The sequence below is a fragment of the Bos grunniens genome, chromosome 19 (genome assembly GCF_055505025.1).
Source record: "Bos grunniens cultivar Pamir isolate PY7600 chromosome 19, Bosgru_T2T1.0, whole genome shotgun sequence".
NCBI classification, from domain to species: Eukaryota; Metazoa; Chordata; class Mammalia; order Artiodactyla; family Bovidae; genus Bos; species Bos grunniens.
In genome coordinates this window covers 35,723,913-35,741,270 of record NC_141183.1, presented here as the reverse complement: position 1 = coordinate 35,741,270, position 17,358 = coordinate 35,723,913, and the positions used below count along the sequence as shown (strand labels likewise).

At 54.5% G+C, this 17,358-nt stretch overlaps 1 protein-coding gene and 1 long non-coding RNA gene across 2 annotated transcripts; one reads left to right on the top strand and one right to left on the bottom strand.

The window, feature by feature from the left end:
* The first annotated feature begins 2,346 nt into the window (after window positions 1-2,346).
* GUCY2D (guanylate cyclase 2D, retinal) lies at window positions 2,347-15,713 on the top strand. Its single transcript, XM_086359069.1, has 19 exons — window positions 2,347-3,243; window positions 3,331-3,635; window positions 6,523-6,874; window positions 7,244-7,328; window positions 7,597-7,699; window positions 8,087-8,188; window positions 9,111-9,191; window positions 10,668-10,874; window positions 10,970-11,126; window positions 11,680-11,829; window positions 12,487-12,635; window positions 13,131-13,294; window positions 13,390-13,582; window positions 13,841-14,015; window positions 14,314-14,412; window positions 14,499-14,593; window positions 14,693-14,778; window positions 14,900-15,011; window positions 15,480-15,713. The coding sequence occupies exons 1-18, from the start codon at window positions 2,475-2,477 to the stop codon at window positions 14,991-14,993; spliced, it is 3,366 nt and encodes a 1,121-aa protein (XP_086215195.1). The 5' UTR covers window positions 2,347-2,474; the 3' UTR covers window positions 14,994-15,011; window positions 15,480-15,713.
* Window positions 9,798-11,320, bottom strand: LOC147352109 (uncharacterized). The gene is made up of 3 exons (XR_015147931.1): window positions 11,106-11,320; window positions 10,545-10,611; window positions 9,798-10,404 (listed from the first exon to the last, which is right to left on the bottom strand). It is a non-coding gene; the product is annotated as an uncharacterized LOC147352109 (long non-coding RNA).
* Window positions 15,714-17,358: the final 1,645 nt, after the last annotated feature.

Genomic DNA, 17,358 nt, shown 5'->3' with positions numbered 1-17,358 from the left:
TCTGCTATTTCCTTGAGATTAGATTGATGGAATGTACTGGGGAATCCCAGTGGTCCACCTATCAATGCAGGAGATGCAGGAAATGCAGGTTTGGTCCCTGGCTGAGGAAAATCCCCTGGAGAAGGAAATGACAACCCACTCCAGTTTTCTGGCCTGGAAAATTCCATGGACAGAGGAGCCTGGCAGGCTACAGTCCCCTGATAGGCTACAGTTCCGTAGGGTCACAGAGTTGGACTGGACTGGGCACAAATGCACACACTCTCGGCTGGAACACTGCATAGATGAAAATCGTGCAGTATTGGATCTGTGCAGTATTACTGTGTCCTTCTCAGGTTACCATGTCTGGAGGTACACAATGTCTATCTGCCCCTTACTGGTTGACCAACACTGGTCAAAGTGTTGTCCCATTTCTCCACTGTCTAATTACAGCTTTTTATTTATTTTTTTGTTCCCTTCCAAACTCATAAGCAATCTGTGGGGACACGCCTTAAGACATGCAAATATCCTGCTCCTCATCAAAATTTCTGCCTAGCTTAGCATCTACTGATGATTCTCGCCTAAGCCAATCTTTGTCGTGATGGTTGAAAAATGATTCATTTCAAATTTAAAATTTTGTTTTTAATGTATGTCTTTAACCTGGAATTGATTTTGTGTAGTGTAAGACAGAGATCAAATTCTGTCTCCTCCGCCCCCTCTCGTATGGCTAGTAATCAGCTCCGTTTGTGGAAAAGCTCCTTCTTAGTCCATTTGTTCACTCGTCAAATTTCCATTTTTGCTAAGTTTTTTTCAGTGCTCTCTATTCTGTCCAGTTGGATTATTTGTTTACCCCTGCACCAATACTACCGTCTTTCTTTATTATTTAAAAAAATATTTGTTTATTTGCCTGTACTGGATCTTAGTTGCAGCACACAGGAGGATCTTTAATTATACCATTAAACTCTTAGTTGCGGTATGTGGGATCTAGTTCCCTGATCAGGGATCAAACCAACCCCCCCTGCATTGGGAGCATGTAGTCTTAGCCACTGGACCACCAGGGAAGTCCCTACAGTGTTTTAATTATTATAGTTTTGTCATAAATTTTGATATATAGTAAGGTAAGTATCCCATTACAGTCTTCTTTAAAATTGTTTTATCTGTTTTTGTCATCCCGGCAATTATAGTCTCAAGAAGGCAATGTCACTCCACTCCAGTACTCTTGCCTGGAAAATCCCATGGACAGAGGAGGCTGCAGTCCATGGGGTGGCTGAGTCGGACAGGACTGAGCGACTTCACTTTCACTTTTCACTTTCATGCATTGGAGAAGGAAATGGCAACCCACTTCAGTGTTCTTACCTGGAGAATCCCAGGGACGGCGGAGCCTGGTGGGCTGCCATCTATAGGGTCGCAAAGAGTCAGACACGACTGAAGCGACTTAGCAGCAGCAGCAATTATAGTCATTGTCACAAGTAGTTTCCACAACAACCTTCAGAGAGCTTAAGAAACTTTCCCAAGTTCACAAAGCCAATAAGGAGGAATCTGAGCCCAGGTCAGTCCAAGTTCTTTCCATTACTTCCTGGAGTTCTGCCTTCCCAAGGCCAAAAGGATGTTTATCTAGGCGTGGAGATGTGGAGGTCAGAGAATCAAGTGTGGGCAGGTGAGAGAAGCCAGGTATCACGCTGGTTTGGGTTTGGTCTCTGGGTGTAGACTTTGCCAGCCAAGGGATGGGCTTGGACTTGGCTGGCACAACTGGGAACAAGAGTGGAGGGAATAGGACCCTAGGACTGATCACCCGTAAGTGTCCATGGACATATCCTGCGGCTCCCCAGGCCGAGCAGGGTAGTGTGGCAGCAGCCTGAGAGGGGGACCTGCAGCTGCTTTTATGTTGGGGGTTGTGGCTTGGGCGGCAAGGAAGGGAAAGAAGCTGGCTGGCTGTCTGGAAGCTAGGACAGAGCCCACCCCAGGAGGCCCCATCCTCCACCAGCCCCTTCCTGCCTGATTAAGAGACCCTAATCAGCTTGGGGAGATTAAGGGCTCTGGCCTGCTGTTCCCACACCCCCCGCCCTGGGCCCTGGCAAAGGAGACCTGTGGGAGGGCGTCAGAAGGATCGGCCCTGTGACCCCTCACCCTGGCCCTGGGCCCGAGCCCCGGACTTTCCGGTGAGTGGCAAAGCCCCCTCCACGCGGACTCCAGGGCCCTTTTGCCCGAGAGAGACCATGGAAGGGTATAGGAGTGTCCCTACTGACCCCCACCCCCACCCCACCACGGCTCTAAGAGGGGGGAGGGGCAGACAAGGGGGAGCGAAAGCAGGGGTGGTGGGGGGTCAGGGGTACTTCTAGGCTATACCCCTGACCCTATATAGAAGTCCACGCAGGGGCGGGAGGCGCGGTATGGAAGTAGAGACAACCCGCAGGTTAATTGCGCTTTGAGAAAGTGGGGGAGGGGGCGGGGGGGCGTTGCGGAAAGCCCTAGGAGAGCTCTGGGGGTCGCATCCGCTCATGCTGCTCGGTTCGTGCTCGCAGAAGCCGGCAATGACCGCCTGCACCTTCCTCGCGGGTGGGCTTCGGGACCCCGGACTCTGCGCCCCCCCGCGGTGGGCTCCGTCTCCGCCCGGCCTTCCCCCGATCCCGCCCCGGCCCCGGCTTCGGCTGAGGCCACCGCTGCTGCTGCTGCTGCTCCTGCCGCGCTCCGTCCTCTCGGCCGTGTTCACTGTGGGGGTGCTGGGCCCCTGGGCCTGCGACCCCATCTTCGCGCGTGCCCGCCCGGACCTGGCCGCCCGCCTGGCCGCCTCCCGCCTGAACCACGCGGCTGCCCTGGAGGGCGGCCCCCGCTTCGAGGTCGCGCTGCTGCCCGAGCCGTGCCGGACGCCGGGCTCGCTGGGGGCCGTGTCCTCGGCGCTCACCCGCGTCTCGGGTCTAGTGGGGCCGGTGAACCCCGCAGCTTGCCGGCCGGCGGAATTACTAGCCCAGGAGGCGGGGGTCGCTCTGGTGCCCTGGGGCTGTCCTGGGACGCGGGCAGCGGGCACAACGGCTCCGGTGGTGACGCCCGCGGCCGATGCCCTCTACGCCCTCCTGCGCGCTTTCCGCTGGGCGCACGTGGCCTTGGTCACCGCCCCCCAGGACCTGTGGGTGGAGGCGGGACACGCACTTTCCACGGCGCTCAGGGCCAGGGGCCTGCCCGTGGCCCTGGTGACCTCCATGGAGCCCTCCGACCTGTCTGGAGCCCGAGAGGCCTTGAGGAGGGTCCAAGATGGGCCCAGAGTCAGAGGTAGGCTCCCCTGCAGGATGCGAGGGCGGGGATCGATCGTACAGGGAGCAGAGGACAGAGTCCCTAGCTGGGTCTCTGTGTCCGCAGCAGTGATCATGGTAATGCACTCGGTCTTGCTGGGCGGCGAGGAGCAGCGCTGCCTGCTGGAGGCTGCAGAGGAACTGGGCCTGGCCGACGGTTCCCTGGTCTTCCTGCCCTTCGACACTCTCCACTACGCCTTGTCTCCAGGCCCTGACGCCCTGGCGGTGCTCGCCAACAGCTCACAGCTTCGCAAGGCCCACGATGCAGTGCTCACCCTCACCCGTCACTGTCCCCTGGGAGGCAGTGTGCGGGACAGCCTGCGCAGGGCCCAAGAGCACCGGGAGCTGCCCCTGGACCTCAATCTGCAGCAGGTAGAGCGACCAGGGAGGTGGGAAGAGGGGAAGAGAGCCGGGGGAAGAGAGGAGAGAATCGCCAAAAGTGGAGATGGAGGCTGGAGGCAGTGGGAAGGGAAGCGGACAGACCACAGACCAGATGGAATGAGAGGAGCATGCAGTCAATGGGAGGAAGGAGGTATAGGGAGAGAAGAACCACGAACTCTCCCTGTCCTGGGAATGTCAACTCTCCCTGTCTGACCTTGCTTGGAGCGTCTTAGTGTATTGGAATTGCTTCCAGAGAGTAGGTAATGAGACCTCTCACCTTCAGCCCCAAGGAGCAAACTCTTCAGTTCAGTTCGGTTGCTCAGTCGTGTCCGACTCTTTGCAACCCCATGAATCGCAGCACTCCAGGCCTCCCTGTCCATCACCAACTCCCGGAGTTCACTCAGACTCACGTCCATCGAGTCAGTGATGCCATCCAGCCATCTCATCCTCTGTTGTCCCCTTCTCCTCCTGCCCCCAATCCCTCCCAGCATCAGAGTCTTTTCCAATGAGTCAGCTCTTTGCATGAGGTGGCCAAAGTACTGGAGTTTCAGCTTTAACATCATTCCTTCCAAAGAAATCCCAGGGCTGATCTCCTTCAGAATGGACTGGTTGGATCTTCTTGCAGTCCAAGGGACTCTCAAGAGTCTTCTCCAACACCACAGTTCAAAAGCATCAATTGTTCGGCGCTCAGCTTTCTTCACAACTCTCATATCCATACATGACAAGTGGAAAGACCATAGCCTTGACTAGATGGACCTCTGTTGGCAAAGTAATGTCTCTGCTTGGATGGCTTACCTATTCTTTATTCTTCCTCCCTTATTAGCACCCCCAGGTGTCTCACTACAGATCAGAATAGCTCAGTGCTCCCTCTCATCTGCTGGGATCATTGCTATTTATACCTACTTAAGCACAGAGTCGGAGAAGGCAATGGCACCCCACTCCAGTACTCTTGCTTGGAGAATCCCATGGACGGAGGAGCCTGGTGGGCTGCAGTCCATGGGGTCGCTAAGAGTCAGACACAACTGAGCGACTTCACTTTCACTTTTCACTTTCATGCATTGGACAAGGACATGGCAACTCACTCCAGTGTTCTTGCCTGGAAAATCCCAGGGACGGGGGAGCCTGGTGGGCTGCCGTCTATGGGGTTGCACAGAGTCGGACACGACTGGAGTGACTTAGCAGCAGCAGCAGCAGCAAGCAGAGTGGAAACAGTGTCAGACTTTATTTTTTTGGGCTCCAAAATCACTGTAGATGGTGATTGCAGCCATGAAATTAAAAGATGCTTACTCCTTGGAAGGAAACCTAGATGGCAAACTCTTAACCAACTCTATAGTGCAACATCTTTTGCAGCCTACTTTTAAGTAAACCCACTTCCAATAGGCTATGACCTACAGCCTCTAACAAAGAGCTGGTGTTCTTAACAGAGAGCTGGAAAAAGAAAAAGAGAGAGAGAGCCGGAAGGAGGGGGAATACAGATCCAGCCTCCATGCCCAGATGTGTTTCCCCTGGGGCTTCATCTCAGGTCTTAACTTTTTGAGAACTTACATCCTGTGAGAAGCAGAAAGGTCCCTGGGTGGAGCCAAGGGCTTTTATGAACATTTAGATTCACAGCTTATTCCCAAGAAGCAGCTAATACTCCGGATTCCCTGAGAACAGTGATGAGATGGGATGGAGGGCAGGTGAAGAAAGAGAGGCGAGGGAAAGGGTGGGGAACACCCTATTCAGTTCTCAGTAAGTAGCACAGCCACTTAGCTGCCCAAGTGAGAGCCCTAGGAGTCACTGGATTCCTCTAACCCTTCCTTGGATGTCCAGACATCCAGTCCTGTCACCTTTGCTTCCCAAAAGCCATTTGAATCCATCTACTTTCTCCATCCTCGCTGTCAGTCCCCTGGTTCAGGCCACAGCACCTCGGGTCCAAATACCCAGTGAAATCTCCCAGTGGTCTCTACTTACCTACCACAGGCCTTTCTCCACCCAACAGTCTGATCAAACTTCAGACACAGATCTGACTGTGTCACCCCAGTTCGAAGTCTCCCAGTGGCTTCTCTTGCCCTGGAGAGATATAGGTCTCTACTTGGTTTATCAGGTCTATGTCTTCCTCTCTCTTTCTTCTTTCTTGAACTTCAGTCAGACTGATCTCCTTTGGGTTCTCCAGATATGGTCTTCTGCTTCTGTGCTACCGGACTGTGCTGCTCCCTCTCTCCTGTCCCTACACTCCTCCACATATTTCTGACCATCCCTGAGGGATGGTCACTTCTGGAAGCCCTTTCCTCCTCCTCCAGCCTGGGCTGGGGCCCTCTTTCCTGTCTCCTCAGCTCCCTCAGTTACCCCTACCCTCACTCCTTAACATCCCTCCAGAGGAAAGATTCCTTGAGATAGGGACTAGATTCTTCAAGATATGGACTCTATCTTGGATCCTGATATATCCCTAGTGCCAGATGGGAACTGGAAATAATAGAGAAGCTCAATGAGACCAGGTGGTTGACTTGGGGAAAAGAAAAGAAGGAAAAATAGAAGCCAATCAAAAGACAGCAAAGAAGGCTTTCAATGAATAATAGGTAATGATTTTAAAAATATATGCAGGGCAACCAAAAGGAGAGGAAAGAGAGGAGATGTAGGTGATGGAATCGGAAGTAACGAATGATAAGAAGACCTTAAGAATCCTGAAAAGAGGGAAGGGCAGTGGCAAAAAGATATGGGATAGCCAATTAGGGAGAGGAAGAGAGCCAATGGGAAGGATATGGAACCACTAACTAGGAGGTGCAGTCAATTCACAGAGGGCTTGAAGGGCCCAGTAGAAGAATAAGCAGGGACAGTAAGTCCCTGTCTTTTTATGGGCCTTGACCCCGAAACCTGAGGCCCCTACCCTCTTTCCCAGGTATCCCCTCTCTTCGGCACCATCTATGACTCAGTCTTCTTGTTGGCTGGGGGCGTGGCGCGAGCACGGGTGGCCGCAGGTGGCGGCTGGGTGTCCGGAGCAGCGGTGGCCCGCCATATCCGGGATGCCCGGGTCCCTGGCTTCTGTGGGGCCCTGGGAGGAGCTGAGGAGCCCTCGTTTGTGCTACTGGACACGGATGCCACTGGGGACCAGCTGTTCGCTACATACGTTCTGGACCCTACCCAGGGCTTCTTCCAGTCCGCTGGAACCCCAGTGCATTTTCCTAAAGGTGGACGGGGGCCTGGGCCTGACCCCTCGTGTTGGTTCGACCCAGACACCATCTGCAACGGAGGTGAGGGCGAGCATCCCAGCCCCCACTGGGACAGTGACCATGAACCCTCCAGAAAATGGTGAGAGTGAACTCTCATCCCGTAATTCCTGTTGGAGGCCCTTCCAGGGCCTCCTCAGAGACCCCTGGCTTATGCAGGACCCCTCTACTGTGGAGCCCCTGGAGCCCTTTTGGAAGCTTTTTAACATTCCCAAGAACCACCTTCCCACCTTTTGCAAGACCCCTGACTTTTCCCTTGGTCCTGTTCCGAGTACCCATCCCCCTTTCCTGGAGCCTGCAGGGTTTGACAGGACCACATTCCTCCCTAGAGAGGGTCCTCCCCTCTGCCCCCTGCCACGGTCCCCAGCCTCTCTCCTCTCACTGCCCCTCCAGGAGTGGAACCCAGCGTCGTCTTTATTGGCTTCCTCCTGGTGGTTGGGATGGGGCTGGCTGGGGCCTTCCTGGCCCATTATTGTAGGTGAGTAGGGGAGTGAGCTAGGTAGGAGATGTGCTTGGTTCTCCACCTGCTGGAAATGGGCAACTGTGCAGCAGACTGAGCCCACTCAAGAGTAGATGAAGGGAAAAGGGGAGAAGGAAGGAGGGCTGGAGGGCTGGTGGAGTCCCAGGGGACACGTGATCTGGGGGTGACTGCCCTCCCTGAGACAGCATTACCCCCCCACCCCTGCATTGGCCTCCTCTCACAGACCTTGGTCCTCTTGGTGAAGATGACTTCCTTTCTCTACCAGGCACCGGCTGCTTCACATCCAAATGGTCTCTGGCCCCAACAAGATCATCCTGACTCTGGATGACATCACCTTCCTCCACCCGCATGGGGGCAACTCTCGAAAGGTGGGGGAGGTGGGGATCCAGGAGCCAGCTGTCCTCTCTTGCCTGGGCCAGCCCTCACCCCAGCCCCCACCTGGGAAGGCCTGCTTTCTGCCCTCACTCTGTCCCAGGTCTGAGCGCTGGGATAAGCCCTCTCACGTGTGCAATGAGGGTATCAGCCCCTGTCTTGACCACTTTCCTGAGACAGCGTGAAGCTCCAACAAGAAAATGAATATGTTTGTTTTGTAAACCGTGAAGCATTCTGTACATGGGAAGTAATGTCATTATCACCTTCTCTAATTAAGGTTTCTTCCCTTCCCTTCTATAATTCTCAGAACTCAGCCTGACCTCAACGCAGGACTCTGACCCCACAGTGTATTTTGACCCTGTTCTTTGATCTCTATCCTCCAGGTGGCCCAGGGGAGTCGAACCAGTCTGGCTGCCCGCAGCATATCAGATGTTCGCAGCATCCACAGCCAGCTCCCGGATTACACCAACATTGGCCTCTATGAGGTGAGCATGATTCCCAGGCAGGCCGAGCTCTAGTCCTGGAGACAAGCCGAGGAAATGGGGATAGGAGCCCAGGATGGGAACCCCGAGAGGGTTTGGGGATTCCTCCTCAAAGGGGGGCATCTGGGAAGCCTTCCTGCTGGGGGATTTCCCCTTAGCCATCATCCAAGTGATGGCTTTTCAAAGGCCTATCACAGTGGCCTAAAGACTGGAGGCCTGGGACTTCCCTGGGTGGTTAAGAATTCACCTTCCAATGCAAAGAGCTCACATGCCTCGAGGCTAAAAGACAAACAACAACAAAACTTCCAAAAACAACCTCCCCCCCCCAAAAAAAGAAGCAAGATTGTAACAAATTCAATCAAGGCTTAAAAAATAAAAAGGCTGTCTCTGACTCAAGCCAGACCCACATCTTGACCCCACCCAGCATTTCTATCCCAATCAATCTCTGGAACAGCAAGACTTAGAGTGGAAAAAAGAAAGTCACAAGAGGGCATTAGGACGTTAACTATGAAGTCTGCAAATCTGAATGTGGTGGGATGGGTGGGAAATAATGAGATCAGATTCAGGGAGAGCCAAGAGAGCTCGGCTAATCAAGAGGGAGGGAGATTCAGAGCAAACATCAAGCTCCTTGCTCCTGCTGCTCCTTTAGTTGTGGTGCTCGGGTTTCTCATTGCCGTGGCTTCTCTTGTTGTGGAGCATGGACTCTAGGAAACATGGGCTTCAGTAGTTGCAGCTCCCAGACTCTAGAGCCCAGGCTCAGTAGTTGTGGCACACGGGCTTAGCTGATCCATGGCATGTGGAATTTTCCAAGATCAAGGATCAAACCTGTGCCTCCTGCATTGGCAGGCAGATTCTTTCCCACTGAGCCACCAGGAAAGCCCCCAGTTTTAAGAAACCAAATGCATTACTCCTATCTCTGCTCCAGGGAGACTGGGTTTGGCTGAAGAAATTCCCAGGAGATCGGCACATAGCTATCCGCCCAGCAACCAAGATGGCCTTCTCCAAGGTGGGAGTGGGTCTATAATGGGGTGTGGGGTGGCCGTCATTTCTTCCCTCCTTGCCTTCTCTTTGCAGCTGAGTCCAAGTAGGCCCCACTGTGGGGGAGACCAAGAGCTCTCAATGAAGTGTCCCCTCTTCTCTAAAGCAGGTTTCCCATCATGCTCTTACAACACTAGTTCTTTTCTTTGAGATGTTTGTATCATAATTTGTCATCGTCTGTTCACCTGTGTGTGCTTGCTTATTTCTTATCTTCCGCCCTCCGTGAACTGTAAGCTGAGTGAGAACTTTTTCTCTATCCCCTCCATTGTATTTCCAGCACCCAGCAGGGTGTCTGGAACATTAGAGACACTCAGCGAATGTTTGTTGAGTGAACAACAGAAAATAAATGGGCTTCCAGTTCTGTCAGACTGCTTGTGCAGCATGGCCCAGTTGATGCATATTGAAGGAAGTGGAAAACTGGCAAGGAGGCTATAAACTGGCTTATTCTGGTATTTCCAACCTTAATGTCCTCCTTACTCCTAACACTGTACAGCCCTGGCCTGGCCTCCTTCACAGATGCCTCCCAGAAGCTCTGGGTCACAGCTGCAGAATGACTTAAGTGGACTACCAGTAGTCAACAGACTAGGTCACCGTTTAATAATAGGCATTTAAGATGAAAAGAAGCCCCTTGTGGGACCAAAGAAAAGCTAGCAAGGGCACTGGTCACCCACTAGCCCCCTTTTTTGCAGCCAGATGGTGAGGGCCTCTGTCCTCCTGGGTGGGTGTGACCTTGTTGATGGCTCCTCTTGGACACAGCTGGACCGCTTAGTCCTTCCCTAACTTGGGGAACAACATGATGGGGGTCTCAGAAATATCTGGTGCAATGATGTAACCAAGCAGAGAGGCCCTGTGCTGAGTCCCCAGCACAAGCCATTTTGGTGACTTTTGAAAATAGTGCAGTGTCTGCCTGATTCTCCCCCAAAGGGCTGTTGTATCAGAAGGCAGGGTGGTACCAGGAGCTTCTCTTTCATCAGGTGTTTTCCTTTAAGACCCATCAAGTTCAAAGTCTTATGGTTAATAAATCAGAATCTGCCTGGGTCCTGATTACCAGGGCAAGTTTGTCTTTTCATTCATAACTTTTAAGTTAAACGATGTTCAGGGACTTCCCTGGTGGTCCAGTGGTTAAGATTCCGCGCTTCTACTGCAGGGGGCGCTGATAAGGGCCGGGAGATCCCTGCAGGCTTCGCGGTGGGGCCAAAAAAACAAAAGCAAAATCATGTTCAGTGTCTGAACGGTGGCCTTTGACCATGTTGTCTTTTCCAGAGAGAGAAGTTACTGTAGAAGGAAGCCCCTTACATGCCCTATAGATCTTTCCACTCACCATTCTTATCCCATCCTCCGATCAAAGCGAGACCTGAATAACAGCCTCCGCTCCATCCACCTGGCTCCTAGGACAGAAAATGCCTGTTAAGTGCCCCACCCCCCACCCCCCACCCCCCTACAGATCCGGGAACTCCGGCATGAAAACGTGGCCCTCTACCTGGGCCTCTTCCTGGCGGGAGGAGCTGGCGGCCCCGCGGCCCCCGGGGAAGGCGTGCTGGCTGTGGTCTCGGAGCACTGCGCCCGCGGCTCCCTCCAAGACCTCCTCGCCCAGAGAGACATAAAGCTGGACTGGATGTTCAAGTCTTCCCTCCTCCTGGACCTCATCAAGGTGTGCGTGTGGGGGTGAGTGGGTGGGATGCAGCGGAGAGGAGCCAGCAGGGGACCCGCGTGGGCTGAGTCTGCCCTTTATGACACCCTTTCCAGGGAATAAGGTATCTGCACCATCGAGGGGTGGCCCATGGGCGGCTGAAGTCACGGAACTGCGTGGTGGACGGGAGGTTCGTGCTTAAAGTCACCGACCACGGTCATGGGCGACTGCTGGAGGCGCAGAGGGTGTTACCTGAGCCACCGAGCGCGGAGGGTAGGCGTCTCCGGCTGCCTCCTGCGCGGACAAGCATCCCCCGCATCCCCATTATTTCAAGCGCCTCTTCTTTCCTCCTCCCTCGAACTCTCTCCATCTCACATCCACTGGACGCCACTCCTGAGACCGAAAAGGTCTTGTGACCTCTGAGACGAAGAGAGGGAACACTGTGGCTGGGGAGGCGGGGCTTGTTGGGGGAGCGGGACGTGTTAGGGAGGCGGGACTTGCTCAGGGGGTGGTACTTGTGCCTGAGGGCGGAGCTCCTGCCTCTGCTGGGAGTCCTGCTTCAAATGGGGCTTTACCTAATGGTTTGGCTTGTTTCCAAGGGACCAAATCTTCTCTGGGCACCGCTTTGTCTAAAGGGAAGGACTGTTTCCGAAACCTGTTTAGGGTTTCTGGTAGTTTCTCTTGGGGATAACTGCGAGCAGTAAGGTCAGACACAGGCTGAGAGGTTGAGCGAGGGCGAGTCTGGGCTTTCTGGTGAGGGTGGGGGGGTCTGTCCCCAGGGCCTCCGCGGCTCTCCGCGTGCCCACACCCCCTTCCCCGACCTCAGACCAGCTATGGACAGCCCCGGAGCTGCTTCGAGACCCGGTCCTGGAGCGCCGGGGAACGCTGGCCGGCGACGTCTTCAGTCTGGGCATCATTATGCAGGAGGTCGTGTGCCGCAGCGCCCCCTACGCCATGCTGGAGCTCACTCCCGAGGGTACGGCGGCCCCTTGCCTGGTGTTGGGACTAGAGACCCAGTCTCGCTGGGTACTGACACTTATGTGCGCCTGAAGAATCAGGGCAGTGGAGAGCCAAGCATCAGGATGGGAGGGGCGACCTTTCAGCGCCCCATGGTTTCCTCTGTTCTGATCCTGGACCCCTCCTGCTCCCCCAAGGCTAGTAGTACATTCCTGTCTGGTTCTTAGGGGCCCCAGGGAGACAGCAGGAGAGGGGAAGAGGGGGAAGAAAGCAGCTGGATCTAGTTCAAGTCCATATTATCATCTATGATGGTGCTGGTGGTTTAGTCACTAAGTCGTGTCTGATTCTTTGCGACCCCATGGACTGGAGCCCACCAGACAGGAAACAGAGAACTACTTGATCAATCTAACCTCTGCTTTTCTTATGTGCAATAAATAAGGCAGCCTCTTTGCCTGACACGTCTTACAGCCCCCTGCCCCCTACCCAACGGTTCAGGGTCCTCTTGTTGCTCCCAGAGTCACCTCCCACACTACATTTCCTCATCTAATGAAGCTCTGATTTAAAGGAATCCCAGACCATATCCAGTTCCCTCATTTCAAGCTGCAACAATCAGGCCAGAGTCAGAGGTGGCTTCTCCTCTGGTCCATCTCCTCTCTTGGTCCCTTCATACTTCCAGAAGTGGTGAAGAGGGTACAGAGCCCCCCTCCACTGTGTCGGCCCTCCGTGTCCATAGACCAGGCGCCCATGGAGTGCATCCAGCTGATGAAACAGTGCTGGGCAGAGCAGCCAGAACTTCGGCCCTCCATGGATCGCACCTTTGAACTGGTCAGGGGCTGGGCTGGGCACTTGCCAGAAACCTGGGGTGGGGCTGGGGGCTGCTGAAAGGCAGGCTGGCAGGATCTCTGACCTTCCAGGCTACTTCCTAAGGCATTGCCTGAGGACTAAGGGTTTGGTAGGGACAGAGTGAGAATGGGGGCTGTGGAGACCTTTGGAATGGGAGATGGAGCTCTAGATGAGAGAAGAATTTAATTCAATTAAAATAACATTTATTGAGTATGTATTTGGCCTGGTGTGGGGAAGAGACTCTTGGCTTGGGAGTCCAAAGACTGGGCTGGTTTCAGTCCCTTGTCAGTTACTAACAGAACAGCTGACCTGGAAATAATGTGTGAAAACACAGTGCCCAGCACGGGGTGAGGTGTGGGCTTGACTAGGATGAGATGAAAAGGGGTGTGGACAGAGGATCAGGCATAATATGGCTGCATGAGAGGGGCATGGCAGCCCAGGTCCCCAGCAGCCCCACCAGCTTCCTCCTCCTACTAGTTCAAGAGCATCAACAAGGGCCGGAAGATGAACATCATCGACTCTATGCTGCGGATGCTGGAACAGTACTCCAGTAACCTGGAGGACCTGATCCGGGAGCGCACAGAGGAGCTGGAGCTGGAAAAGCAGAAGACAGACCGGCTGCTCACACAGATGCTGCCTCCGTGGGTGTCGATGGGGAGAGATGACTGGGGAGGACAGCTGGAGTCCAGCCAGCCTGGGGCAGCCTCCAGGCAACCTCACCACCTGCCATCCCTAGGTCTGTGGCAGAGGCGCTGAAGATGGGGACACCTGTGGAGCCCGAGTATTTCGAAGAGGTGACACTGTACTTCAGTGACATTGTGGGTTTCACCACCATCTCAGCCATGAGTGAGCCCATTGAAGTGGTAGACCTGCTCAACGACCTCTACACACTCTTTGATGCCATCATCGGTTCCCATGATGTCTACAAGGTGGGGTGTGGAGGGGACAAGCCCTCCTTCAGTTTCCCCAGCACCCAGCCCTTTCTGCTCAGGTCCCAGACCCACTATCCAAGTCCACCAGCACAGTCCTCTTTCCCAGCCCTCCTGTTCCTTTTCTCTGCTGCCAGTCCCCCACTCAGTCCCCTGTCTGGAAGGCCCCCGGGATCTCTGCACTCACCCCAGTTTAGGCCTCCTGACCAGGGACAGTGGCATTGGTGGGGGAGGCTCAGTACTGAATTCTGGCCTCAGGTGGAGACAATTGGGGATGCCTACATGGTGGCCTCCGGGCTGCCCCAGAGGAACGGGCACCGGCACGCGGCAGAGATCGCCAATATGGCTCTGGACATCCTCAGCGCCGTGGGCACCTTCCGCATGCGCCACATGCCGGAAGTGCCCGTGCGCATCCGCATTGGCCTGCACTCGGGTAACTCTGTCCCCACACCCGGGCCCCCCTGCCCCCCGGGCACTCCAGCCCCTCTCCCTAATGCGGGCAGGGCTCCGCTTTCCCAGATAAGAGGCAAACTTGTGGAGGGGGTGGGGGGAGGAGGGGAACTTGTTTTGAAGCCACCTTTTCACACCAGGGGCTCCATGGTAATTGGGAGGGCATGCTTGAGAGGGTGTCTTTGGGGAGCCAGTGGAGATTCTGGGAATGCTAAAGACCGCTGAGCCCTACTAGGTGCCGCCCGGGCCCGCAGGCCCGCCAACCCTGCTCCTCTCCGCAGGCCCGTGCGTGGCGGGCGTGGTGGGCCTCACCATGCCCCGGTACTGCCTGTTTGGGGACACAGTCAACACCGCTTCGCGCATGGAGTCCACCGGGCTGCGTGAGTGTGACGGGGCGGAAGGGGCGGGTGGGGCGGGGGCGCGGGAGGGGTGTCCCCCGAGGTCACGGTGTCCCCCGCTCTCCCAGCTTACCGCATCCACGTGAACAGGAGCACCGTGCAGATCCTTTCGTCCCTAAACGAGGGCTTCCTGACTGAGGTGCGGGGCCGCACGGAGCTGAAGGTGAGGCCGGGCTGGAAGACACGCTTCCACTTTGACCTGGAGTGCCACCGGCCCTCACCCCAGCCCGCCTGAGCCCTACCGTCCCGCGTGTCTCCCCAGGGCAAGGGCGCAGAGGAAACCTACTGGCTGGTGGGCAGACGCGGCTTCAACAAACCCATCCCCAAACCACCGGACCTGCAACCCGGGTGAGGATCCGGCATCCGTGGGTGAAGACCGAGTTACTCACTCGGTCCCCTCTCCCCACTCCTGCCCATGCAGGGTGGCGTGGGTTTTGCCCTCCTACCGCCTCTTCTCCCTTCCCCACAGGGCCAGCAACCACGGCATCAGCCTGCACGAGATCCCCCCTGATCGGCGCCAGAAGCTAGAGAAGGCGAGGCCAGGCCAGTTTTCTGGGAAGTGAGGCTGGGTCTGGAACAAGGTACTGCGCCCCCCCTCCCCCGGGCTCCTAGGCCCCTCAGACCCCGGGGACCACAAATGCTTCCCAGAGGACAGACAACCCTTCCCCTGACTTGGTGGGCTCAGGCTGCTTCCTAAACCCAGACATTTCCCCTGGGAGGGAAGCACCAGCCACAGCGATTCTGGTTTTGGAGCTCTGGAGTGGTCCAGGAATCCAGACTTGGGAATACCTTTAAACATGACCTTCTGGAACTTTCACTCTGACCCCCTCTCCCTTTACTGCATTAACAAGCCCTTGCTCTGGGCCTCTGGAACTCAGTGATTCTAGGATTCACTAGAGGACCAGTTGACTGTTGCCTCCAGAGTTCTGTTCCAGCAGACACCCAGCCCTCTGCCCTCCAGGAAACTGATCCATGATTCTTCCCTACAGAGGAGAATCCCCATGACCCCTGTCCATGATTTCCCTCTGAGACCCTCCTCTTTCCCTCAGGATTATTCGGGAAGGTCCTTTTCCTGAACGTTGCTGCTGTAGGTGACCAAAAACCTGGCTAATACCAGTGACTTCTGTCCAGCTCTGCCTCAAAGGATTATGAGCCTTTACAAGAGCTGGTTGCAAACCAGTTGTGTGACTTTGAGAAAGCCTCATGCACTCTCTAGGCCTGGGTTCCCCTTCGGTGGTGAAATGAAGAGTGGCCTAGGTGGTTTCCGCACACCCCAGCTCTGACAGCTGGGCTTCTGAGTGGTTGGCCTTGGGATATGGGGCACGGGGCACATGGCCTGCAGCCCCAGTGACCCTGAGCCCATCAGGAAGGCCCCAGGAAGGAGGGTCTGGGATTGGATGTCCCAACCCCAGAGGAGGTGGAGCCCACCTATTCCACCAGCACAGGGGTTGTCACGTGGCCTGAGGATTCCAGGGCTTCTATTTAGCCTCAAGCATCCTTCTCTTCTCCATCCTCCACCAGTTGGAAACTGGCTCCTTTGGTGGCACCACACACCTTGCCCAAGTGCAGAGAAAAAAAACTTGGTTCCTGGCTTTGGGGAAAGGCATGTAAACAAACTGCTCCGAACCTTTACTAACCAGAACACCCAGGAATAGTAGTATTCTCTGTTTAACTGGTCGCTGCTGAGCAGACAGTTGGATGTAAAATCCTTCCTGCTTAGGTCTTTGCCACAAGCATCAAGCCATCCCATCCTGGTGGGTCTCTAGCTGAAGTTTCTTTTGTGGTACTTTGATATCCCAGAGCCTGGGCTTTGGCATGTTGGACTCTGGGTGGCAGAAGTTAGCAGCAGCTGCAGCCACTCAAGCTGTCTCTCTAGGTAGTGAGCCTCCAGTCCCTGGTGGTATGTGAGCAGAACTGGAGCTAGCTGTAAGCAGCGATAGTACCATAAGATGGACTCCCTAGGCGGAAGGCTGGACTCAGTCCTGACACACAGTGTGGTTGGTGGGCCAGCAGCAGTGACATCGCCTGGGAGCTTGTTAGCAATACAGCGTCTCAGGCCCCATTTTATGGAAACAGAATCTACATTTTAACAGAGTTGAACAGAGTTCCTTGAGACTATGTATACATACTTTTAAGTTTCTGAATCATGTAACTAAATGATCTTAGGAGCTCTAAAATTTCAGAATTGCTGAGAGTGGATGGCTGAGAAATACTGGCATGGGTTGCCATTTCCTTCTCCAGGGGATCTTCCTGGCCTGAGGTCAAACCCAAGTCTCTTGCATCTCCTGCACTGTCAGAAGGATAGTTTACCATTTGCACACCTGGGAAGCCAGAATTTCTAAGATTTCATAAGAACCAGGCTAGAAACTCGTCTCGAGACTTGTTTGGCCACTGGAATGGTTTTCTTTTTGTCTTGAGCTAACATTTAGAAATCAACAGAGGCCCCATTGTAAAAATGTCTACCAAATTTCCTTCTTCTCTGAAATCAAAAGCCCCACACAGGGCCAGCTGCAACTTCCTGCTGGAGCTAAAGAGCAACCACCTGCCCACCCCACCCCTCTCTCCAGGTTTCACTCTTCCATTCGCACAGTGCCCGCCACTCCCCATGGACTCCAGGACACCAGGATTCTCTAAACTCTTACGTGCCTGTCAGGTGTCTGTAGACATCAGACCTCAGGACCCTGGAGTAGCTGATGTTGAGACTATGGATGAGTCTGTGGGTTGAAGGGTTGCTTTGCCTGACTCGTGAAACCCACAAATTTAGTGGTCTTTTCCTCCTTCCTAAAGGCAGAGAAAGAAGAAACCTAAGATTCAGCAGCTACAAGTTCTGGTTACTTAAGGTGGTGCTGCTATAGTGAATAATATGGTATAATTTAAAAAGCATTTTTAACCAAGTTCGGAGATGATGAATTAAGGATTTCTTTTTTT

Coding starts and splice junctions, on each gene's coding strand:
- GUCY2D (XM_086359069.1), top strand. CDS start 2,475: ATGCTGCTCGGTTCGTGCTCGCAGAAGCCGGCAATGACCGCCTGCACC. Junction 3,244..3,330: donor AGATGGGCCCAGAGTCAGAG/GTAGGCTCCCCT, acceptor CTGTGTCCGCAG/CAGTGATCATGGTAATGCAC. Junction 9,192..10,667: donor CCAAGATGGCCTTCTCCAAG/GTGGGAGTGGGT, acceptor ACCCCCCTACAG/ATCCGGGAACTCCGGCATGA.